Source organism: Staurois parvus, unplaced genomic scaffold (assembly GCF_062004578.1).
Source record: "Staurois parvus isolate SC_StPar_1 unplaced genomic scaffold, SC_StPar_1.0 ptg000534l, whole genome shotgun sequence".
NCBI classification, from domain to species: Eukaryota; Metazoa; Chordata; class Amphibia; order Anura; family Ranidae; genus Staurois; species Staurois parvus.
The window spans coordinates 193,469-219,789 of NW_028318330.1; the positions used below are offsets into that span (position 1 = coordinate 193,469).

Consider the following 26,321-nt stretch of genomic DNA (forward strand, 5'->3'; position numbering starts at 1 on the left):
CTAGGGCCCCGAGGTTCTGACCCGGTTGCTTCTGGAGCCTTGCCATCTCCATCTCGTGCCGACGATCAGCTTCCCTCTGCACTGCCTCCCTCTCAGCCTGGCGTTCCTCTGCCAGCCGCTACTTGGCGTTCCATGAACCGCAGGTATGCCTCCAAATCTGTCTCCATGAGGCGTTTCAAGGCCTCCTGCATCTGAGGAGAGTCTCTGCTGGGTCCAGGCACCACGGTGTTAGCGCACTCAGGTGGTGGTGTGACGTTAACCTTTGGTGATCCTCCAGTGTCAGTCTCTGTATGCCCATCCTGTGAGGCCGTCTCTGAGCCACTGGCAATGTGGGTAACGGGAACCCCTCCATGTTCAAGTTCCCCCGAGTTCTGATTTGCTCGGATATCATACTCCACTAGATCACTAATCAAATCTTCACAAGTTTTGCGACCGACGTCCAATCCTCGTGAGGCACATTCAACTTTCAAATCACCTTTGCTCATTTTCTCGTAATCTACTTCACCAGGCATAATCGCAAGCAAAGATAGAAAAGTAGGAAAAGAAGGAGCTGTTGCTATGTGTCTCTCTATACACATATATATAAAATAAAATATGCACCGCTTGTTTCTAAGGACTGTTTCCACAAAGGTTACAATCCTTCAGTGCAGAGCCAACTATTAACGCTGCACTGAAGCTCTTACTGCAATTATCCCACGTACGCTGCCACCAATATGTCACGACCCGCGGTCGCCGCCACCAACAGGTGATAATCGCACAGCCGCGACTAACAGTAATACGTCACGCCCATGGCGTCAGACCCCAGACCTTCTCACCAAACTCGTGACCGGAGGGCTGGCCGATCCAAAACCGCGGTGTGACGCGCGTAACAAGGCCCCACCCAGCTGCACCCTACACAGCGATTGCCCAGCTAATGGACTACAATCGGTGCCTGCAGCCTGAATGCGCTTGTTACTGGGTCGGGTTAGTTACGCAACTAACCCTCTACTGCCACCACCACTTTTGTCGGAGACGGGGAAACTCCCGTTATCAAATATACACTATATTGATTGAAATATTGATCTATATAGCACGGCCCGCGGACCTGTTATACAGAAATATAACAAACAGTAGCGTCTCTTCAAAGGCAGGGATTCGTGAATTGCAAGTAAGCGCTTAGAAACAGTTGAACACTTTCAGAAAGAAAGATTTATTACTAAAAGGGTCAAAACAGGTGCAATACAATATTTACAAAGAGATGTCACAAATATATATATATATGTATATAAAGACACAGCAAAGAGATAATTAGGAAGAAGATTACAGGGTCGAGTTACTTGCCCATATGCCTGGGTTTGCAGTCCAAGTTGTGAGCAGGGTGAGTTCTTTGATCTCCTCTTGTTACGATGTTACCTCGGAGATCTCTGAGTGTGTCAGTGTGACACAGACTAACTCACTTAACTCTCTTAAAGGTCCCTCTCAAAAGGGAAGGGGGGGCTCTGACTTGGGAGTGGTCATTGGGAAACTCTACACTAAATTACCAGCTTCATATCCCGTGATATGAACCATACAGTTGATCTGAGGAATGTTCAGTTCTTTTGATAAGGTGTGGGGCTTACATAGCTTTGGGTGACCAAAGTGAAACGTTCGTAGACAGCCTGTCTCCACTTCTCATGTCTTAGGTTGTTCCACCTCATCTGCCAGGAGATAAAGTCTGCCTCACAGGAATGCAAGGGGGGGATGTGAGGAATGATTCGAGGAAGATCTCAAATACAGCAAGGAACAGAGGAACTCCGCTTCCAGCTCTGAGGAGCTAGTTTGCTACACAAACCATCTCTACTATATAGGCTGCACCCCAATGAGAAGTCAGCCCAGTGCTCTAGGTCAGGACTCCATTTTTATTCTTCTCCTGATATCAATGGCCAACCCGGTTCCACACTTCATCCATGTCTTTAGGGGCCTCTGTCCACCTTATGAACGGTTTCTTCCATGATGAAGATCAGCCATGGAGTATATCTGAGGTGTATATCAGGGTGTGCTTCTTCCCCACATGAGAGCTGGGATGTCCAGCAACATTCATCTAGAAGACATTTCCCACACTCAAGGCACTAATACACCTCCAGGGTTGTGTGGGACCCCTGATGTACAGGAAGACAGGACTTCAGTGAGGAACATTTCCCTCAGGACAGGAACGTGGCTTCTCCCCCGTGTGAGATCTCTGATGTCTGGAAAGATCGGACTTCTGTAAAAAACATTTCCCGCACTCAGGACAGGAATATGGCTTCTCCCCCGTGTGAGATCTCTGATGTCTGGAAAGATGGGACTTATCTGAAAAACATTTCCCACACTCAGGACAGGAATACGGCTTTTCCTCCATGTGAGATCTCTGATGTGTGCAAACATGTGAACTCTGTGAAAAACATTTCCCACACTCAGGACAGGAATACGGCTTCTCCCCCATGTGAAATCTCTGATGCCTGTAAAAACTGGACATCGATGAAAAACATTTCCCACACTCAGAGCAGGAATACGGCTTCTCCCCCGTGTGAGATCTCTGATGTTTGGAAAGATTGGACTTCTTTGAAAAACATTTCCCGCACTCAGGACAGGAATATGGCTTCTCCCCCATGTGAGATCTCTGATGTTTGGAAAGAATGGACTTAAATGAAAAACATTTCCCACATTCAGGACAGGAATATGGCTTCTCCCCCGTGTGAGATCTTTTATGCCTATTAAGACTGCATTTATAACGTAAACTCTTCCCGCACTCAGTACAGGAATATGGTTTTTCACCTGAGTGAGATCTGTTATGCTCATCAAGATGGAATTTACAACGGAAACATTTCCCGCACTCAGTACAGGAGAAGCTCTTCCCTGTTGGAAGGCCGGCCCGGTCCCGCACAGTCTGAGGTTCCTCAGGATACGAGGAATCCGATGGTCCATCTACACTGGGTGGTGCCGGATGGACATTGGAGGGAGCCGGGTTTTCTCCTGGACTATACTGTGTGATGTCCTCATCTTCTGCTTTCCAGTCTGGAGACAAAGTGAGACAATCCTCGGAGGTTTTCCTCATCTCCCGGCCATGGACTAAAATACAAAGACAAAGAGGATTACTAGACAGGAGCTGATTGGTTCCCCCAAACCAGGACTCCGCCCACATCAGGCAGCTTGGTCTCTGAGGAGCTTACAATTCCACTCTCAAGGGAACTAGGAAATGGCTCCTCTGATCTCCTACCAGGTCATTTCTTTATTCATGGACCTTAGTCAGAGAGTGAGGAAACAACCAGAACTGTCTTTTATAGGAGGGACAGTGATGAGGGGATTATAGGACGAGGGTCCCCACCCCCTCTATCACTCATCGCCATCTTCCCAACACAAGAAGTACTGCACTTCCTTATTTACTCCATGATTTAGTCATGAAGAACAGCGGGGCTGAGCCCCACCAGAGGTCAGAGAGTGAGGATGGGGGGAGAACAACCAAGATGAAGACTGGACTGATCCTGAAGACCACCATCATTGGGGTATTGACTCCTCCCTCATTATCACTTTCTGTTTAAGGGTCCAAAGTTGGAGGATGTTATCACATTATTATCACCATGTAAAAGTCTGTGCTCCAATCACATCATCCGATATAAAATGTCCAGCTGGGAGGAAATGGGTGTAACAAAAGAGAATCTATATTATGTGTACATATAGCAGTGGGGGGAGGGGGAGAGCAGAAGTCAGGACTATGGAATGTACACCATAGAGTATATAGTGCAGGGGTCAGGAGTATGTAATGTACAACATAGAGTATATAGTGCAGGGGTCAGGAGTATGTAATGTAAAACACGGAGTATATAGTGCAGGGGTCAGGAGGATGTAATGTACAACATAGAGTATATAGTGCAGGGGTCAGGAGTATGTAATATACAACATAGAGTATATAGTGCAGGGGTCAGGAGTATGTAATGTACAACATGGAGTATATAGTGCAGGGGTCAGGAGGATGTAATGTACAACATAGAGTATATAGTGCAGGGGTCAGGAGTATGTAATGTACAACATAGAGTATATAGTGCAGGGGTCAGGAGTATGTAATGTACAACATAGAGTATATAGTGCAGGGGTCAGGAGTGTGTAATGTACAACATGGAGTATATAGTGCAGGGGTCAGGAGTGTGTAATGCACAACATAGAGTATATAGTGCAGGGGTCAGGGGTATGTATTGCACAACATAGAGTATATAGTGCAGGGGTCAGGAGTATGTAATGTACAACATAGAGTATATAGTGCAGGGGTCAGGAGTATGTAATGTACTACATAGAGTATATAGTGCAGGGGTCAGGAGTATGTAATGTACAACATAGAGTATATAGTGCAGGGGTCAGGAGTATGTAATGTACAACATAGAGTATATAGTGCAGGGGTCAGGGGTATGTAATGTACTACATAGAGTATATAGTGCAGGGGTCAGGAGTATGTAATGTACAACATAGAGTATATAGTGCAGGGGTCAAGGGTATGTAATGTACAACATAGAGTATATAGTGCAGGGGTCAGGAGTATGTAATGTACAACATAGAGTATATAGTGCAGGGGTCAGGAGTATGGAATGGACAATATAAATTATACAGTGTAAAGGTCAGGCCTCATAATTATCATTCAGTAATCAATTGTAATCTAAATGTTTACTGTAGACAAGTTTCAGAGGTCCCACACCGCTGCCTCCCATCTCCTGAGACTGCACTCAGTGACTTGGGTCTGAGACACTACAGACGTATCCTTCCACCCGGCACAGCCAGCAGATAACAGAGCAAGGAACCCTGGGAGAAATGTTCTATCAGAGATCTTACTAGACCAGGGCATGGGGAAGGAGACCCAAATCACATGCTCCTGTGCTTAGGTAGATCAATGCCTATAGTGAAATGAACATTTTGCTGCCAGCTGATCCCCAGAACCTCCATAAATCCAGTCTAGATACATAAATTGTGTCTGCAGCACAGAGAAGGAAGATTATCCGAGAGAAATCCAGGAATACAGGACGGGGAACACAGCTCAGGAAAGTGACCAGGGGATTACAGGCTGATATCACCCAGTCCCCGCCCTACTCTGGACCAATCAGTGAGCAGTATGGGTGGAGGAATGGATTTAGTGTTCATGACCCACCTGTGCTGATCTCTGTAGGAGTGTCCTCCTCTATAAATGTCCCCGTTATTCCATCCTCCTCCATAGACTGCTGATCATCCCTCACATACGCCTCTTCTTCTTCTGCTTTCACCTCAAATTCTATATCGATTGGATCTCCACTCTAAATCAAGAAAATGAGAGAAAATATCATCTGTAAAATATAAGGTCACATAAAATATCCACACATCCCCCCTACAAGTCCATGTTCTAGATGCTCCATCCCACCAACCTTGTAATAGTGAGGGATGGTGTGACCTTCCTGTGTGGAATCCCGGGAATACAGAGGACGGGGACATCTCTCTGGGGGGTTCCTGGTATTAGGTGGCTCCATCATATCCTTGTGTCCTTCTGAAAACTCCTCCATCACTCCATACTCCTCATCCTCCTCTTTATACTCTTCTTTAACATCAATATTATCATCCCCGAGGATTCCACTCTGAAAGATATAATAAAACATTCATTGTAACAAACATGCTGTGTATAAATCACAACTACCAATAATTGTCATCATCTACCTGATGATGGTGAGGGATGGTGTGACCTTCCTGTGTGGAATCCCGGGAATACAGAGGACGGGGACATCTCTCTGGTGGGTTCCTGTAGCTGGATGACTCCACCATGGTGTCCTGGTACAGATCTTTGTGTTCTTTTAGAAGCTCTGACTCCTCCATCCCCCCATCCTCATCCTCCTCCTCTTTTATCTCTTCTTTAACCTCAACTTTAGGATCTCTCAGGTTTCCACTCTGAATATATAATAAAAATGACATCAATGGTAACAATGCAGATAATGTACAGATCCTAATGATACTATCAGTGATTGTTCCTCATCTACCTGATGATGGTGAGGGATGGTGTGACCTTCCTGTGTGGAATCCCGGGAATACAGAGGACGGGGACATCTCTCTGGTGGGTTCCCATGACTGGATCCATCTGTAGGAAACACACACACTGACTGAATCCATTGTTTCTATGTGTTTATCAGATGATGGGGGATCTAGGTGGATCCTCCGTACTGCTCTCTCCTTTACAATAAAGTCTCCTCTTACCCGGTGATGTGAGGGGCGGCTGATTGTCCATCATGACGTCCTTGTAGAGATCCTTGTGTCCTTCTAAATACTCCCACTCCTCCATGGAGAAATAGACAGTGACACCCTGACACCTTATAGGAACCTGACACACACAATGATACAGTCACCATCCAGACACATCCCTTGTCTGTTACTGGAGAATGTCCCAGAATTCCCGGCACCGCTCACCTCTCCTGTCAGCAGCTCAGTGATCTCTCTGGTGACTTCTAGAATCTTCTTCTTCTTTCTCTCTTCTATCAGGGAGGGAGGTGGAGGCAATGTGATGTCATATGATCTCCAGACTTCACAGGAGGAAAACTCTACATCTGAACACAAATAGTCACATCAAATGATATTCCCAGAATCCTCCTCACCTCTCCATTCAGGTCTCCATTTTATTAAAGCCCACTTCAGGCTGAGGTATAATTCCCCCCACAGGACCCCCACACTACGCAGGGTATAGGCTTGTTGCAGCATTCTGATGTCATTACATACAACGCAGGACCAACAGTCCCACTTTACATGTGAGGATACCAAGGGGCCCCACATCCTAAGAGCATCAGAAAAAAGCCAGATGGAGGGACATTGGGAGGAGGAGCTGTGAGGTCGGCGTGATGTCTTACAATTCTCTGACTCTGGATGGAGGGACATTGGGAGGAGGAGCTGTGAGGTCGGCGCAATGTCATAGGATTCTCTGACTCTGGATGGAGGGACATTGGGAGGAGGAGCTGTGAGGTCAGTGTGATGTCATAGGATTCTCTGACTCTGGATGGAGGGACATTGGGGGGAGGAGCTGTGAGGTCAGTGTGATGTCATAGGGTTCTCTGACTCTGGATGGAGGGACATTGGGAGGAGGAGCTGTAAGGTCAGTGTGATGTCATAGGATTCTCTGATTCTGGATGGAGGGACATTGGGAGGAGGAGCTGTGAGGTCAGTGTGATGTCATAGGATTCTCCATCCCCTGCCACTTATAAAAGTGGTATAATCCATTGGTATAGACTGATGAGGTGAGAAGGTGACACCTCTCCACAATGAGGAGAATGTTCCGGCCCCGGAAGTGGGGGATGTTCTGCCCCTGAAGGGGTTAATCTGGGTTTCCACACTATATATGTGTGTATCATCATCTGCTGGAGATAAAAGATGTCACAGTGACTATGGAGGAAGAGGATGGACATGACTATGGAGGAAGAGGACAGACATGACTATGGAGGAAGAGGATGGACATGACTATGGAGGAAGAGGACGGACATGACTATGGAGGAAGAGGACGGACGTGACTATGGAGGAAGAGGACAGACGTGACTATGGAGGAAGAGGACGGACATGACTATGGAGGAAGAGGACGGACGTGGCTATGGAGGAAGAGGACGGACGTGTCTATGGAGGAAGAGGACGGACGTGACTATGGAGGAAGAGGACGGTCGTGACTGTGGAGGAAGAGGACGGATGTGAATATGGAGGAAGAGGATGGACATGATGGGGGGTTACTGGGTGTAAATAGGAAATAACATCTTATTACCTCCTCTGCTGCCACTTCCAGCAACGTCTCCTCTCTGCTTCCTCCCAACTCAGCTCTCACCCGAAACTTCCTGTCTGTACCTGACATCACTTCCTGTCTGTACCTGACATCACTTCCTGTCTGTCTTTCATAGAGACTTCCTGTCTGGGTAGAAGTGAGATCCCCACCTTGTGGAGCTCAGAGGAACTGCAGCCCCGAGAAGCGTCTGGTAGTGTGACCCCGGCCTTGTGCTGGGTGTGTATGGACTGTAGATCCTTGTGTAGGGGAGGAAATGACTCCTATCTTTGACTGCTGTAACCTGCTGACTGGCATCTCCTGTGAAATCTGACACTTGCACTGGATACACACAAGGCAGTCAGGGATTTCAGCCCCTCCCTTCTCCTCTCAGACTGTAATACAGAGAGAGCCAATCAGAAGAGGTATTAAAGGAGCCAATGACAGGGACTTTCTCAAGCAGGAGGTGCAGCTGCAAAGCATTGTGGAATATGCAGTCCTGAACAGAAATGGCCTGATAGGCTGATATGATGGATGGAACTACAGAGACCAGCATGCTTAGTGAGAGCAGAGTGAAGGACTCCATCTTGTTTTTCCTGAGGGGAGGCAGTCTGCATGTGGCAGGAGACAGTCTGGACCTGGCAGAGAAGTGCTCAGGGTCAGTTCACTCCATGTTTAGGTATCTGCATCAGTCAGGGAACATCCAACCTGAGAGATGTGGCCTACAGTACAGTGCCTACACCGACAGTGTGAAGGGCTCATCGTGAGGTGACCACAGGAGCCGGTCATTTCCAGGACCATGGTTTGGGCCTTAGTCCCAGGATCTGGTGAGAGGGATTTTGCCCCCTGGCAGATGACAGGAACACGGCACACAGAGACATGACACTTCTCCCATACTCACCAGGCACTGGGTTGTGTAGATGGTCCTGTTATACAGACACAGTGTTTGCTTTGCTATACAAATCCTGCCACGGGATTACAATGATACTTTACCATAGGAGTGTAAGTGCACCAATGAAAGTGTCTCGCTGAAGACCCCAACATTCATCCTGTTACCAAGAGACTGAAGTTACTGGTGCCATACGGGCACGCGCATGCGTATTCAGGCCTCTATATTGCATGGTGTGGGAGGGAATAGCTCTACCTTGGAAAGTAGCTATGAAGCATCAGTTGGGCGCAGTGTTTGCCTATTGTGGTGTCGGGGGTTAGAAGGGAGAAGTCTGACACCACAGAGAGTCATCCTTCTGCTCTCCTCCTGCTTGGACATCATAGAGCTGAGTTTATGTAAAGGGGTTTAGACCCACTTTGAGGGCGCCATGTAAGTGTTTCCTCTGCTCTTGGGGTTATTCACGGTTGGAATCCCCTGAAAGCAGCCTGAGTGTAAAAGTGAGTTATATTGCTTCCGGTCTCAGGATTTGCTGTTCTCTTGATTCACCGAACGTATACCTGTTGTTCATGTTTATTACTTCCCATAGAGGTCTTACAGTAAAGCTGATCTCTGTGTTTATTATACCGTGTGAATAAATAAGTGTGGGGTTCCCCTTTAATATCCATACCAGTTCCTCATCCAACATTAGGAGAAGTATGAAGATGAAGGGGAACTCCACTTTAAAAATGAACTAATGATAACACGGTGTTATCTTATTGACAAATGGTGGGTCCCCCATATACCCCAGTAATAGTTGGCTCCCCTGAACTCCATTGTAATGGTGGGTTCCCCCACACACCCCAGCAATGGTGCCCCCCCGTGCACACACCCTTGTAATGGTGAGCCCTCTCGCACACACCCAGGTTATGGTGGATTCCTCCATACATATAAGTAATGGTAGGTCCCCCTGCATAGCCCAGCAATGGGGGTTTTCCCCACACACCCTGGTAAAGGTAGGTCCCCCCACACACCCCTGCCATGGGCCTATTAACACACCTAGGATTGACACAGGGGGTGATGCCAGTTAGAGGGGTGGGAGATTAGTGAACATTCTCTCCTGGATCCCCCCTTCCTTCATTGAACATTTACTTCTGGATTTCCACTTCCCATGGTGAACATTCACTCCTGGATTTCTCCCTCCTGGAGTGAGCATTCGTTCATGGATCTCCCCTTCCTTCAGTGAATGTTCACTCCTGGATCCCCCTTCCTTCAGTGAACATTGACTGGTGGATATCAGAGGATGGGGAGACGTCAGAGGTCCATCAGATTCATCAGATGACAGGAGAGACATCAGAAGTCCATCAGCTTCATCTGAGAATGGGGAGACATCAAAATGTCCATCAGCTTCATTGTAGAACAAGGGAGACATCAGAGGTCCATCAGCTTCATCAGATGACAGGAGAGACATTTTATGTCAATCAGCTTCATCTGAGAACAGGGGAGACATCAAAATGTCCATCAGCTTCATTGTAGAACAAGGGAGACATCAGAGGTCCATCAGCTTTATCAGAGGACAGGGGAGTCATCAGAGGTCCATCAGCTTCATCAGAGGATAGGCACACATCAGAGGTCCATCAGCCTCATTGGAGATGGGAGACATCAGAGGTCCATTAGCTTCATCAGAGGACAGAGGAGAAATCAAAGGTCTATCAGCTTCATCAGAGGACAGGGGAGACATCAGAGGTCCATCAGCCTCATTGGAGACAGGGGAGACATCAGAGGTCCATCAGCTTTATTGGAGGACAAGGGAGACATCAGAGTTCCATCAGCTTTATTGGAGGACAGGGGAGTCATCAGAGGTCCATCAACTTCATCACAGGACCGGGGAGACATCAGAGGTCCATTAGCTTCATCGTAGAACAAGGAAGACATCTGAGGTCCATCAGCTTTATTGGATGACAGAGGAGTCATCAGAGGTTGTCACAGATCCCACCCACATGCACACGCCCACAGCGACTAGCTAACAGAGGCGTGCACGTCTGGCCATGACTTGGTGTAAAGAGGGAATGAAGGGGACTTATTTTGTCACAGCCCGCACTACCTCTCCTCTCATATTAGGACCCATGCAGTTTATGTTGTCTATATGGAGGAGGTGTAGGGTTAGATTCATCCTAGGCTCTAAGTGTTCCCCCTTGACCAACATCATTTTTAATCCAAGTCTCCCAGATAGTCTGGCCATTGGTTGAGTCCATCCTTGGTCTGAGGTTAATCTATTCCAATTGTGACATTTGGTCAATCCCGTAATTCACAACCTTAAATCCTTCCCTGACATTCAAAAAGCTGCTCGCATTCCACCCCATCAGTATTTTATCTACAGATACAACACATTTTTGCCCCCAAAGCCTCTTCTCTGACTCTTGAACAACCTCCCCCTTTAGATCATATCTGCATCCAAGGCCCACACCACCGGGACATCATTTCCGCTACGTATACATTGCTTGTAGATGTCGCCCTTTTTCTATTGGTTCTCACCTTTATATGTGTAAATGGTCCCGTTTCCTTCAATGTGATATTGGGTTGGATCAATGGAGTAGGATTTGGGAGGCCTCTTCTAAATCTTCTGTGTGTGTAATGTATACAGAAAATCCTTCTAAGACCCCCATGTTTTGGTATCGGACCCCTGAGGTTCACCATGATCGTAACCTGAATGTTTCTTCTGTTTGCTGGTGTTGTGGGACAGAAACTGACACTCATTTCCACATTTTTTGGGATTGCCGGTCCATTGCGCCCTTTTGGAGGAGGTCCTTACCCCATTGTGGTTACTTCTGCGGGCTCCTGTCCCTTTTGAGCCCATTTACTTTCTGTTGGGTCTACCTTTTCGGGTCTCTCTAAATGTGCGAGGAAACTTTCCACCTACATGAGGGCAGCCAGGAGAACCATTCCCATGCATTGGCTGTCTTCTATGTCCCCCATGTTACCGGCACTGATGAAGGTCAGAGCAGAAATGAGAAAGTTGGAGTACCTACCTGCTTTACACCCTGCTACTGTCCCTGCGCTGGAGGCAGTTCAGGACCCACGGGACACCTATGACACCGATCTGTCTGCTCCGATCGTTTGTGATTGATGGCCATGTCACTGTTTTGTATTGACATTGTATGTTATGTACCTCTCATCGATGAGCTGCTTTATCAGCCTTCTCTCCCTCTCTGCTTTTATTTTACATTTACCTTTGTGGCTGCTTGTTGTAATGTGTGACATAGAGATGGAAATGGGTGATAATAGGCTGCAGGAGATCCGCTGAGACATAGAGAGGAAAATGGGTGCTAATAGGCTGCAGGAGATCTGCTGAGACATAGAGAGGGAAATGGGTGCTAATAGGCTGCAGGAGATCCGCTGAGACATAGAGAGAAAAATGGGTGCTAATAGGCTGCAGGAGATCTGCTGAGACATAGAGAGGGAAATGGGTGCTAATAGGCTGCAGGAGATCCGCTGAGACATAGAGAGGGAAATGGGTGCTAATAGGCTGCAGGAGATCTGCTGAGACATAGAGAGGGAAATGGGTGCTAATAGGCTGCAGGAGATCTGCTGAGACATAGAGAGGGAAATGGGTGCTAATAGGCTGCAGGAGATCTGCTGAGACATGAAATGTGTATGAAATGGATGGATGTGCAGACACTCCCAGAAGATGATGTCATTATGAGTGGATTGATATATATTTTGCATTGTCCCCCCCAGAAGGATCAGGTTTGGCGGGATCGCTCTCATTAGCTATACATTTGTATTTTGTGTTCTGTGTTTGTAAGACTTTTCTATATGTAATAAGAGATGTTTGTTGAACAGTTGGTTACATAAGAGTTACATTTATTTCTTCTTCCTTTATTCAGTAATGTTTCATCTCCCGTAGTATCCCTGTAAGGTACATATTATACAGGAAGGGGGATTATGGGATGGATCTCGGGGCTGCAGTTCCTCTGAACTCCACAAGGTGGGGATCTCACCTATACTCACACAGGAAGTCTCTATGGAATGCAGACAGGAAGTGATGTCAGGGACAGACAGGAAGTGGTGTCAGGTACAGACAGGAAATGATGTCAGGTACAGACAGAAAGTGATGTCAGGCACAGACAGGAAGTTCCAGATGAGAGGTGAGGTGGGAAGAAGTATAGAGGAGACGTTGGTGGAAGTGGCAGCAGAGGAGGTAATAAGATGTTATTTCCTATTTACAACAAATGTATATAAATCTGAGGCTCTTTTAGGCATGTTTGTGGCTTTAAAAAATGAAAGGGGCTTTATAGCAACTTAAATGTGTAATTTGTGTAACATTGTTTTGTTTATCTCCTCCTCCCCTCCCCCGCCTGTCTCCAGCACTGCATTCCGGGACTAGCAGGGAGGGGAGAGACCTTGCAGTGTAATGAGAACCGATTGGCTGCTCCTCAGGAAAGTGGAGTGTCCAGCTTATCCTTTATCCCTTTCACTCCCAGAGCCATTTTTGCATTTTTTGCACGTTTAAAAAATCATTTTATCATGAAGATGACACAAAACCCCCAAAATATCGATTTTCTGAAAGTAGAGACTTTAGAGAATAAAATAGCGGCAGTTCTAATTTTTTATGTCACAAAATATTATCACAAAGTCTAGGAAATGCCAAATTTCATTACAAAATACACGTAAGCTGATTTCAGGGCACAAAAAGCAATAAATGACCCATTTATGTGTAAAAATATAAAAGCCGAGGTTGCAGCGAGTAAATAGATATCCAACATGTCAAACCTTAAGTTGTGTGTGCTGAAATGGTGACAACCTTTAGTCCCCGGTATTATCTATAGGGGACACATTTATAGCCCCTTCTAGGTCATCAGTATAGAGTACGGAGGAGGTCTGCTCCTAGAATTATCCTCTCATTCTGGTGTGACCGGCGATATGTAACATGTATCACAATCAATGTTATCACGTGTAGGCGCTCCAGCGTGTGCTCTTATGTTTGGGGTGGGGGAGCCTCAAAATTTTTTAAGGGGAGGAGTTATGTACTTGAGTGTAACTTTAATTCTTTACAATTAAAAAAAACATTTTTACTTAAGGGGACAAAGTCCTCTATGAGATGACTCTTGATGACAGGTTCTCTTTATTGGGACATCCAGGGTCTAAAAGACCCCCAATGTCTCCCCTGTACTCCATTGGATGTAATGTAGTGCACATCGCACCGCATTACATTCTTTGCCGGCCTCGATGGTCGGGAAATCTGTCATAATGTCACTTCTGGGTCAGGACAAGAAGGGAGTGAACATGTCCGCTCTCCTCCATCCCCTCTACCCTCCGACACCCGCTGACCCAGGCCCACAGATGGGCAAGCAGAGCCGGGGAAGCATAGTAGGTACAGGAGAGGTTCACACACATGGGGTGGCAGAGGCTGGCACCTGAAAGGAGAGCCCTGAGGCTTACCCTCAGCAGGGATAAAGATTAAAAACAATACTTGCCCGGCCCCCAGAACTACATGTCCCGGGCGTCGGGTGATGTAAAGTGACCATCCCTACATGATGAGCCGACATTGACCTCACAGCACTGCCTCAGAGCAAACTAGTCATAGGAAGGATCAGATTTATCATTCCTTGTCTGCAGATCTAATACTCATCAAACCAGTTCAGAGACCAAACAAACCCAACAGAGAAAAGGGCCCCCGGACCTCAAAATTGTAGTAAACACTAAACAGTCCAAACAAAATGTCTTCCCATGGGGGGAGTAGTTTTTCAATGTCCAGCAACCCTCCTATTCCCCCCTCACATCCACATCCTATTATTGTGTGACCAATACCATCCAAATCATTCTTACTTTCATTTCCCAAAGTTATCCGTCTACAAGGAGACCTGTATAGATCACATGATGGCACCAATGAGGATGGAGGAGGACCGGAGTCACATGACTGAGAAGATACTAAACCTCACCCTGGAGATCATCTACCTGCTGACCGGAGAGGTGAGGAGGATTCTGGGAGGTCACATGACATCACTCTTATCTCTATTAATAAAACACAGACCTGACCGGAGAGGTGAGGAGGATTCTGGGAGGTCACATGACATCACTCTCATCTCTGTTAATAAAACACAGACCTGACCGGTGAGGAGGATTCTGGGAGGTCACATGACATCACTCTTATCTCTATTAATAAAACACAAACCTGACCGGAGAGGTGAGGAGGATTCTGGGAGGTCACATGACATCACTCTCATCTCTATTAATAAGACACAGACCTGACCGGAGAGGTGAGGAGGATTCTGGGAGGTCACATGACATCACTCTTATCTCTATTAATAAAACACAGACCTGACCGGAGAGGTGAGGAGGATTCTGGGAGGTCACATGACATCACTCTCATCTCTATTAATAAAACACAGATCTGACCGGAGAGGTGAGGAGGATTCTGGGAGGTCACATGACATCACTTGTCTATTCTGGTCAATAGACCATTTTATTTTTGCACACATTTAGATAATGTCAGGTGGTTGATATTGTTTTATTTTTCTCCTGATCTGTAGGATTATGTTGTAAAGAAGAAGTCTAGTGGGGAGCCAATCTCAGGAGGATGGAGCAGAACCCAGAGCCTCACCATGGTGCCTCCATCTCATTCTCTGATACCTGAGAGGGAGAAAGAGCAGAAGATTCTGGAACTGACCACCATGATGGTCCATCAGCTGACAGGAGAGGTGAGCGGTGCCGGGAATTCTGGGACATTCTCCAGTAACAGACAAGGGATGTGTCTGGATGGTGACTGTATCATTGTGTGTGTCAGGTTCCTATAAGGTGTCAGGGTGTCACTGTCTATTTCTCCATGGAGGAGTGGGAGTATTTAGAAGGACACAAGGATCTCTACAAGGACGTCATGATGGACAATCAGCCGCCCCTCACATCACCGGGTAAGAGGAGACTTTATTGTAAAGGAGAGAGCAGTACGGAGGATCCACCTAGATCCCCCATCATCTGATAAACACATAGAAACAATGGATTCAGTCAGTGTGTGTGTTTCCTACAGATGGATCCAGTCATGGGAACCCACCAGAGAGATGTCCCCGTCCTCTGTATTCCCGGGATTCCACACAGGAAGGTCACACCATCCCTCACCATTACAAGGTTGGTGGGATGGAGCATCTAGAACATGGACTTGTGGAGACAATGTGTGGATTTTTTATGTGATGTCACAATCATAAATCTTACATTTTACAGATGATATTCTCTCTCATTTCCTTGATTTAGAGTGGAGATCCAATCGATATAGAATTTGAGGTGAAAGCAGAAGAAGAAGAGGCGTATGTGAGGGATGATCAGCAGTCTATGGAGGAGGATGGAATAACGGGGACATTTATAGAGGAGGACACTCCTACAGAGATCAGCACAGGTGGGTCATGAACACTAAATCCATTCCTCCACCCATACTGCTCACTGATTGGTCCAGAGTAGGGCGGGGACTGGGTGATATCAGCCTGTAATCCCCTGGTCACTTTCCTGAGCTGTGTTCCCCGTCCTGTATTCCTGGATTTCTCTCGGATAATCTTCCTTCTCTGTGCTGCAGACACAATTTATGTATCTAGACTGGATTTATGGAGGTTCTGGGGTTCAGCTGGCAGCAAAATGTTGATGTTCACAATAGGTGTTGATAGACCTGGGACATGTGTATTGGGTCTCCTTCCCCATGCCCGGGTCTAGTAGGATCTCTGACAGAATATTTCTCCCAGGGTTCCTTGCTCTGTAGTCTGCTGGCTGTGCCGGGTGGAGGGATATGTCTGTATAGTCTCAGCCCCAAGTCACTGAGTGCAGTCTCAGGAGATGGGAGGCAGCGGTGTGGGATCTCTGCAACTTGTCTACAGTAAACATTTAATGTTCCACTGATTACTGAATACAATACCTTGAGTCCCGACCCTTACACTATATAATTTATATTGTACATTACATACTCCTGACCCCTGCACTATATACTCTATGTTGTAAATTACATACTCCTGCCCTCTGCATTATATACTCCATGTTGTACATTCCATACTCTTGACCCCTGTACTATATACTCCATGTTGTACATTACATACTCCTGACCCCTGCACTATATACTCTATGTTGTACATTACATACTCCTGACCCCTGCACTATATACTCTATGTTGTACATTACATACTCCTGACCCCTGCACTATATACTCTATGTTGTACATTACATACTCCTGACCCCTGCACTATATACTCTGTGTTGTACATTACATCCTCCTGACCCCTGCACTATATACTCTATGTTGTACATTACATACTCCTGACCCTGCACTATATACTCTATGTTGTACATTACATACTCCTGACCCCTGCACTATATACTATGTTGTACATTACATACTCCTGACCCCTGCACTATATACTCTATGTTGTACATTACATACTCCTGACCCCTGCACTATATACTCTATGTTGTACATTACATACTCCTGACCCCTGCACTATATACTCTATGTTGTACATTACATACTCCTGACCCCTGCACTATATACTCTATGTTGTACATTACATCCTCCTGACCCCTGCACTATATACTCTATGTTGTACATTACATACCCCTGACCCCTGCACTATATACTCTATGTTGTACATTACATACTCCTGACCCCTGCACTATATACTCTATGTTGTACATTACATACCCCTGACCCCTGCACTATATACTCTATGTTGTACATTCCATACTCCTGACCCCTGCACTATATACTCTATGTTGTACATTCCATACTCCTGACCCCTGCACTATATACTCTATGTTGTACATTACATCCTCCTGACCCCTGCACTATATACTCTATGTTGTACATTACATACTCCTGACCCCTGCACTATATACTCTATGTTGTACATTACATACTCCTGACCCCTGCACTATATACTCTATGTTGTACATTACATCCTCCTGACCCCTGCACTATATACTCTATGTTGTACATACATACTCCTGACCCCTGCACTATATACTCTATGTTGTACATTCCATAGTCCTGACTTCTGCTCTCCCCCTCCCCCCACTGCTATATATACACATAATATGGATTCTCTTTTGTTACACCCATTTCCTACCAGCTGGACATTTTATATCGGATGATGTGATTGGAGCACAGACTTTTACATGGTGATAATAATGTGATAACATCCTCCAACTTTGGACCCTTAAACAGAAAGTGATAATGAGGGAGGAGTCAATACCCCAATGATGGTGGTCTTCAGGATCAGTCCAGTCTTCATCTTGGTTGTTCTCCCCCCATCCTCACTCTCTGACCTCTGGTGGGGCTCAGCCCCGCTGTTCTTCATGACTAAATCATGGACTAAATAAGGAAGTGCAGTACTTCTTGTGTTGGGAAGATGGCGATGAGTGATAGAGGGGGTGGGGACCCTCGTCCTATAATCCCCTCATCACTGTCCCTCCTATAAAAGACAGTTCTGGTTGTTTCCTCACTCTCTGACTAAGGTCCATGAATAAAGAAATGACCTGGTAGGAGATCAGAGGAGCCATTTCCTAGTTCCCTTGAGGGTGGAATTGTAAGCTCCTCAGAGACCAAGCTGCCTGATGTGGGCGGAGTCCTGGTTTGGGGGAACCAATCAGCTCCTGTCTAGTAATCCTCTTTGTCTTTGTATTTTAGTCCATGGCCGGGAGATGAGGAAAACCTCCGAGGATTGTCTCACCTTGTCTCCAGACTGGAAAGTAGAAGATGAGGACATCACACAGTATAGTCCAGGAGAAAACCCGGCTCCCTCCAATGTCCATCCGGCACCACCCAGTGTAGATGGACCATCGGATTCCTCGTATCCTGAGGAACCTCAGACTGTGCGGGACCGGGCCGGCCTTCCAACAGGGAAGAGGTTCTCCTGTACTGAGTGCGGGAAATGTTTCCCTTCTAAATTCCATCTTAATGAGCATAACAGATCTCACACGGGTGAGAAGCCGTATTCCTGCTCTGGGTGCGGGAAATGTTTTTCACAAAAGTCCAATCTTAAAACACATCAAAGGCTTCACACAGCTGAGAATCCATATTCCTGTACTGAGTGCGGGAAGTGTTTCCATTATAAATCTAAACTTAATGAGCATAAAAGATCTCACACAGGAGAGAGGCCACATTTTTGCTCTGAAGAAGATGAGGACATCACACAGTATAGTCCAGGAGAAAACCCGGCTCCCTCTAATGTCCATCCAGCATCACACAGTGTAGCTGGACCATCGGATTCGTCGTATCCTGAGGAACCTCAGACTGTGCGGGCCGGCCTTCCAACAGGAAAGAGCTTCTCCTGTCCTGAGTGCGGGATGTGTTTCCATGCTAAATACCATCTTAATGTGCATAAAAGATCTCACACTGGGGAGAAGCCGTATTCCTGTCCTGGGTGCGGTAAATGTTTTTCACAGAAATCCAATCTTGTGAGACATCAGAGATCTCAAACGGGGGATAAGCCGTACTCCTGTCCTGAGTGTGGGAAATGTTTCCATTTTAAATGCCATCTTAATGAGCATAAAAGAACTCACACAGGAGAAAAGATGTATTCCTGCCTTGAGTGCGGAAAATGTTTTTCACAGAAATCCCAGCTTACCGTACATCAGAGATCTCACACGGGGGAAAAGCCATATTCCTGTCCTGAGTGCGGGAAATGTTTCCGTTTTAAATGCCATCTTAATGAGCATAAAAGAACTCACACAGGAGAGAAGCCATATTCTTGTCCTGAGTGCGGGAAATGTTTTTCACGGAAGTCCATTCTTTACAAACATCAGCGATCTCACACAAGGGAGAAGCCATTTTCCTGTCTCGAGTGCGGGAAATGTTTTTCAAATAAGTCAAATCTTTTCCCACATCAGAGATCTCACACGGGGGAGAAACCGTATTCTTGTCCTGAGTGCGGGAAATTTTTTTCAGTGAAGTCCAGTCTTTACAAACATCAGAGATTGCACAGGGGGGAGAAGCCGCTTTCTACTCCTTAGTGAGGGAAATGTTCCTCACTGAAGTCCTGTCTTCTTTTTCATCAGGGGTCCCACACAACCCTGGAGGTGTATTAGTGCCTCGAGTGCGGGAAATGACTTCTCTATGAATATTGCTGGACATCCCAGGTGTCATGTGGGGAAGAAGAACACCCTGATATACACCTCAGATATACTCCATGGCTGATCTTCATCATGGAAGAAACAGTCCATAAGGAGATCAGAGGCCCCCAAAGACATGGATGATGTGTGGGACCCGGTCAGCCATTGATGGCAGGAGAAGAATATAAATGGAGTCCTGCCGTGTGATTGGCTGAGTACATTTTGTGGTGGGAGATTTCACAAACACTTGGAGTTCTATTATTAATACTTTGTGGACAAATGTTCCTCCTACTGGTGTACCATGGGCTTCCGGAAGCGTAGTGACGTCAGATTCGGCGTGGGCGCCATCTTGGTGCACCCGTTTGTCATCCACACATGCAGTACACCCATAATGTGGTGTAAAGGCTCGTTTTTTGGCAACTTAATTGTAAGTGAGCATTTTTTATACACTTTGAAGGCTTAATAAATCAGGTTTACACGATGTTGGCTATTCTCTGTCTTATCATTGGGGACGTGTATGGAGTATTGTCCATCCAGCAGTGCCAGTAGATATTGGAGGTTCATATACCAGAGGAGAAGGGAGTACCACCATCATTGCTGAGAAGACTACTCAGTCCTGGGAGGAGGAACAGTGTGACTTATAAGGCTCATTGGTCCTGAGGGTCCTGGGCAGGAAGGTGAGGGGGATCTCCAACCACGGAGGATCGGCACGCTTTCACAAGCACAAGATGAACACCTGCATGAGAGTGTTTTATTCCCATGTATGTGGAGTTCTATGACTGTAGTGTCATGTGACATGACTCACCAAGGTATATTCTATATATTTCCCTGTCTAGGGACACGTACACTGCTTGTACCTATTGATGGTCCCTCAGATGAGGATCCACAGGGGATAGTGTGTGATACCATTGGCTGTCTCAGTTTCTTGTTACGTCTTACATGTCAAACATTAATATCTTTTGATATTTATTATTCTTACCTGCCATTAGATGTTCTTATAGCTCTGCTCTATCTGCATATATCTGTCCTCTCCACCTGTCCTTGCCGACTCTTCTCCACTTTTAACTCCCTACTCTCTCCCCCCCACCCCCACCCAGCACCTCACTCACCTCCCACGAGATTGACCATCACTTCCAAAACAAGATTGACGCAATCCGTAAGGACATTGCCAATACTCAATATACCTCCCTCCATTACCCCATCAACTCTCCCCTCCTCTGACCTCGCAACCACCCTGCCCCCCCACCATTAACATCCCGCACACTATAACCTCCCCTACACTACACTCCTTCAGCCTTGTTACCACTGAGGAGGTCACTAAGGTCTTCTCTGAAGCCTGCCTCACCACTTGTCCCCTTGACCCTGTTCCCTCACAACTCCGGTCACCCTCCTCCATCCTTCGCTCCCTCACCCACATCTTCAATCTCTCCCTCTCTACTGGTGTATTCTCCTCCCCCCTAAAGCACACGCACATATCACCCCCATACTCAAAAATCCCTCCCTGGACCCCACCGACCTGAACAACCTTAGACCCATCTCCGTGTTGCCATTCACATCCAAGCTCCTTGAGCGCTTAGTCTACAATCACCTAAGCTCCCACCTCGCTGACAACAACCTCTTCGATCCCCTACAGTCCGGCTTCTGCCCCCTACACTCCACCGAAACCGCCCTACTCAAAATCACTAATGACCTGCTAACCACCAAAGCTAATGGCCACTACTCAGTCCTCCTACTCCTCGACCTCTCCGTGGCCTTCGACACAGTCCACCACCCCCTCCTCCTTAATAAACTACATTCCCTTGGCATCAGAGACTCTGCTCTCTCCTGGGACTCATCCTACCTATCCCGACGCTCCTTCAGTGTTACCTATAATGCTACCACCTCTCCCTCTCTCTGTTGGGGTCCCCCAAGGCTCTGTCCTTGGGCCCCTTCTCTTCTCCATCTACACCTCCTCCCTTGGTGAAGTCATACACTCCCACAGCTTCAACTATCACTTCTACGCTGATGACATGCAAATTTACCTCTCCACCCCTCACCTCACCCCTTCAGTCTCCGCCCGAATCACCCACCTACTAAACGATATATCATACTGGATGTCGCTCCATTTCCTCAAATTGAACCTTTCCAAAACCGAGCTCCTATTTTCCCCCCCAGCCCGCACCACCCCCCCATCCTCTCCATCACGACCAACAATGCCACCATCAATCCCACCCCACAAGCCAAAGTCCTAGGTGTCACTCTAGACTCAGACCTGTCTTTCCAACCCCTTGTCCAATTATTGGCAAACTCATGCAGGCTCCACCTCCCCAACATCTCCAAGATACGTACGTTCCTAACCCCAGACACCACTAAACAACTTATTCACTCCCTTATTATCTCACGTCTGGACTACTGCAACTCCCTCCTCACCGGCCTACCTCATCACAGACTATCCCCGCTTCAGTCTATCCTGAACTCAGCGGCCAGACTCATCCACCTTACCAACCGCTCCACTTCTGCCACCCCCCTCTGTCATTCCCTCCACTGGCTCCACCCCCCTCTGTCATTCCCTCCACTGTCTCCACCCCCCTCTTTCATTCCCTCCACTGGCTCCACCCCCCTCTGTCATTCCCTCCACTGGCCTCCATTCAGTGTCCTCCACCCCCTCTGTCATTCCCTCCACTGGCTCCACCCCCCTCTGTCATTCCCTCCACTGGCTCCACCCCCCTCTGTCATTCCCTCCACTGGCTCCCGATTGCCCAACACATTAAATTCAAACTGCTAACATTGACATACAAAGCCATTCAACGCTGCCCCAAACTACCTCACCGACCTGATACCCAAATACCACCCAACCCATAATCTTTGCTCTTCACAAGACCTCCTACTTACTAGCTCCCTGGTCTCCACCTCCCACGCCCGACTGCAGGACTTCTCCAGGACTTCCCCCATCCTCTGGAACTCACTACCCCAATCCATCAGACTGTCACCTACCATCCTCACCTTCAGGTGTACCGTGAAAACCCATCTCTTCAGGGAAGCCTACCCCACACTGACCTAACAGCCGATCTCCTCCACTCCATCCCCCACAGCCACTTCCTCCTGTACCACTATCCCCTCCTTCTTAGATTGTAATATTGAAAGATCAGGGCCCTCAAACCCCTCGTGTATTGTTTTGTTACTGTATTGTCTCATGTTCTGTCCCCACTATAATGTACAGCGCTGAGCAAACCTTTTGGCGCTATATAAATACTGTATAATAATAATAATAATATACATTCACGTGTGAGTAGAGCGGAAGTGGGGGAGGGTAAAGGTGTCTGCTAGCGGTGTCCACGTGTGAGAAGTAGAGGGGAATTGGGGGAGGGTAAAGGTGTCTGCTAGCGGTGTCCACGTGTGAGAAGTAGAGCAGAAGTGGGGGAGGGTAGAGGTGTCTGCTAGCAGTGTCCACGTGTGAGAAGTAGAGCAGAAGTGGGGGAGGGTAGAGGTGTCTGCTAGCCGTGTCCACGTGTGGGAAGTAGAGCAGAAGTGGGGGAGGGTAGAGGTGTCTGCTAGCCGTGTCCACGTGTGAGAAGTAGAGCAGAAGTGGGGGAGGGTAGAGGTATCTGCTAGCCGTGTCCACGTGTGAGAAGTAGAGCAGAAGTGGGGGAGGGTAGAGGTGTCTGCTAGCGGTGTCCACGTGTGAGAAGTAGAACAGAAGTGGGGGAGGGTAGAGGTGTCTGCTAGCGGTGTCCACGTGTGAGAAGTAGAGCAGAAGTGGGGGAGGGTAGAGGTGTCTGCTAGCGGTGTCCACGTGTGAGAAGTAGAGCAGAAGTGGGGGAGGGTAGAGGTATCTGCTAGCCGTGTCCACGTGTGAGAAGTAGAGCAGAAGTGGGGGAGGGTAGAGGTGTCTGCTAGCGGTGTCCACGTGTGAGAAGTAGAGCAGAAGTGGGGGAGGGTAAAGGTGTCTGCTAGCTGTGTCCACGTGTGAGAAGTAGAGCGGAAGTGGGGGAGGGTAGAGGCGTCTGCTAGCTGTGTCCACGTGTGAGAAGTAGAGCGGAAGTGGGGGAGGGTAGAGGTGTCTGCTAGCGGTGTCCACGCGTGAGAAATAGAGCGGAAGTGGGGGAGGGTAAAGGTGTCTGCTAGCGGTGTCCACGTGTGAGAAGTAGAGTGGAAGTGGGGGAGGGTAGAGGTGTCTGCTAGCAGTGTCCACGTGTGAGAATTAGAGCAGAGGTGGGGGAGGGTAAAGGTGTCCGCTAGCAGTGTCCACGTGTGTGAAGTAGAGGGGAAGTGGGGGAGGGTAAAGGTGTCCGCTAGCGGTGTCCACGTGTGAGAAGTAGAGCAGAAGTGGGGGAGGGTAAAGGTGTCTGCTAGCGGTGTCCACGTGTGAGAAGTAGAGGGGAAGTGGGGGAGGGTAAAGGTGTCTGCTAGCGGTGTCCACATGTGAGAAGTAGAGCAGATGTGGGGGAGGGTAAAGGTGTCTGCTAGCGGTGTCCACGTGTGAGAAGTAGAGCGGAAGCGGGGGAGGGTAAAGTCGTCTGCTAGCGGTGTCCACGTGTGAGAAGTAGAGCAGAAGTGGGGGAGGGTAAAGGTGTCTGCTAGCGGTGTCCACGTGTGAGAAGTAGAGCAGAAGTGGGGGAGGGTAAAGGTGTCTCTAGCAGTGTCCATATGTAAGGCACAGAGTGAAGGTTGGACAATCGCCCTCCACCAATCATGACTGAAGATAATACTGAGGTGCAGGAAAGGGGGGTGAACAGGCTCTGGAGCAGATAGGATGATGTGAAGAATGCACAGCGGGCTGCAGTGGAAACCACTGATTATGGTCAGTATGGATGTCCCTGTGTCTCTGGCCGCTGGTGATGAATGTGCATCTAGGTACCTGCCACTGGAAGATGCGGTGTCACTGAACTGCTGGCTGCGTACATAGGATGGTCACTGGAAGATGCGGTGTCACTGAACTGCTGGCTGCGTACATAGGATGGTCACTGGAAGATGCGGTGTCACTGAACTGCTGGCTGCTAACATAGGACGGTCACTGGAAGGCTGGATGTAGAACTCCCGTGTTGCTGCTTCTCTCCACAGAAACTAGCAGAAGGGCAGCAAACAACTGAACTCTCCAGAGCCCCCAGGACAAGACCCTGAGACCACCAATTACAGTAAATGTAAAAACTCTCCAAGGATCCCCTGATCCCTCGCTGATCACACCTCCTCTGAAATCAGTTCCCGCAGGAAGATGGATGACAATCGCTGATCATGCCTCCTCTGAATTCAGTTCCCGCAGGAAGATGGATGACAATCGCTGAGCGTACCTCCTCTGAATTCAGTTCCCGCGGGAAGATGGATGACAATCGCTGAGCGTACCTCCTCTGAATTCAGTTCCCGCAGGAAGATGGATGACAATCGCTGAGCGTACCTCCTCTGAATTCAGTTCCTGCAGGAAGATGGATGACAATCGCCGATCATGCCTCCTCTGAATTCAGTTCCCGCGGGAAGATGGATGACAATCGCTGAGCGTACCTCCTCTAAATTCAGTTCCCACAGTAAGATGGATGACAATCGTACCTCCTCTGAATTCAGTTCCCGCAGGAAGATGGATGACAATTGCTGATCATACCTCCTCTGAATTCAGTTCCCGCATGAAGATGGATGACAGTTGCTGATCATACCTCCTCTGAATTCAGTTCCCGCAGGAAGATGGATGACAGTCGCCGATCATACCTCCTCTGAATTCAGTTCCTGCAGGAAGATGGATGACAGTCGCCGATCATACCTCCTCTGAATTCAGTTCCCCTGGGAAGATGGATGACAATCACTGAGCGTACCTCCTCTGAATTCAGTTCCTGCAGGAAGATGCATGACAATCGCTGATCATACCTCCTCTGAATTCAGTTCCTGCAGGAAGATGGATGGCAGTCGCTGATTGTACCTCCTCTGAATTCAGTTCCCGCGGGAAGATGGATGACAGTCGCTGATCATTACTCCTCTGAATTCAGTTCCTGCAGGAAGATGGATGACAGTCGCTGATCATTACTCCTCTGAATTCAGTTCCCGCAGGAAGATGGATGACAATCGCTGATCATGCCTCCTCTGAATTCAGTTCCCGCAGGAAGATGGATGACTGTCGCTGATCGTACCTCCTCTGAATTCAGTTCCCGCAGGAAGATGGATGACAATCGCTGATCATACCTCCTCTGAATTCAGTTCCTACAGGAAGATGGATGACAGTCGCTGATCGTACCTCCTCTGAATTCAGTTCCTGCAGGAAGATGGATGATAATACTCCCTAGGAGGTGTTAGGAATGACGGGTCCGGGGCTTATTCCTTACATCAGCCAGGTGTCCATACTGCCTTAAACCTCTACAGGAAACCTTCATAGGGGTGTTGGGGTGATAAAACACATGGGAAATCTTATATACAGTCAATGTCCACTTAGAAAGTGCAGTTCTGGGAAGTTGCAGGAACTGAGACTTCTATCAAAAGTTCACAATGATGGTAAAAATTATTGTAGGCCCAAAATATCTATCACACTAGTAACAAAAATACAATTCCAGTAACTATCCCGCCATTTGTAGATGTTATAACTTTCACATAAACAGATTCATTTACACGGATTGGGATTTTATTTTAGTGAAGACACGGAGCAGAATACATTTTGGCTGAAATTTATGACAAAATTTGATTTTTATT

The 26,321-nt window shown here is 47.5% G+C and overlaps 1 protein-coding gene across 1 annotated transcript; it reads right to left on the reverse strand.

Annotated features, from left to right (window-relative positions):
• Positions 1-1,206: 1,206 nt before the first annotated feature.
• Positions 1,207-5,513, reverse strand: LOC149451510 (uncharacterized). The gene is made up of 3 exons (XM_089690571.1): positions 5,379-5,513; positions 5,129-5,270; positions 1,207-3,066 (listed from the first exon to the last, which is right to left on the reverse strand). Exons 1-3 carry the CDS (start codon positions 5,511-5,513, stop codon positions 2,141-2,143), a joined length of 1,203 nt encoding a protein of 400 aa, XP_089546697.1. The 3' UTR covers positions 1,207-2,140.
• Between the last annotated feature and the right edge of the window lie 20,808 nt (positions 5,514-26,321).

Coding starts and splice junctions, on each gene's coding strand:
- LOC149451510 (XM_089690571.1), bottom strand. CDS start 5,513: ATGGAGGAGTTTTCAGAAGGACACAAGGATATGATGGAGCCACCTAAT. Junction 5,271..5,378: donor CCATCCCTCACTATTACAAG/GTTGGTGGGATG, acceptor TTCTTGATTTAG/AGTGGAGATCCAATCGATAT. Junction 3,067..5,128: donor TCCTACAGAGATCAGCACAG/GTGGGTCATGAA, acceptor TTTGTATTTTAG/TCCATGGCCGGGAGATGAGG.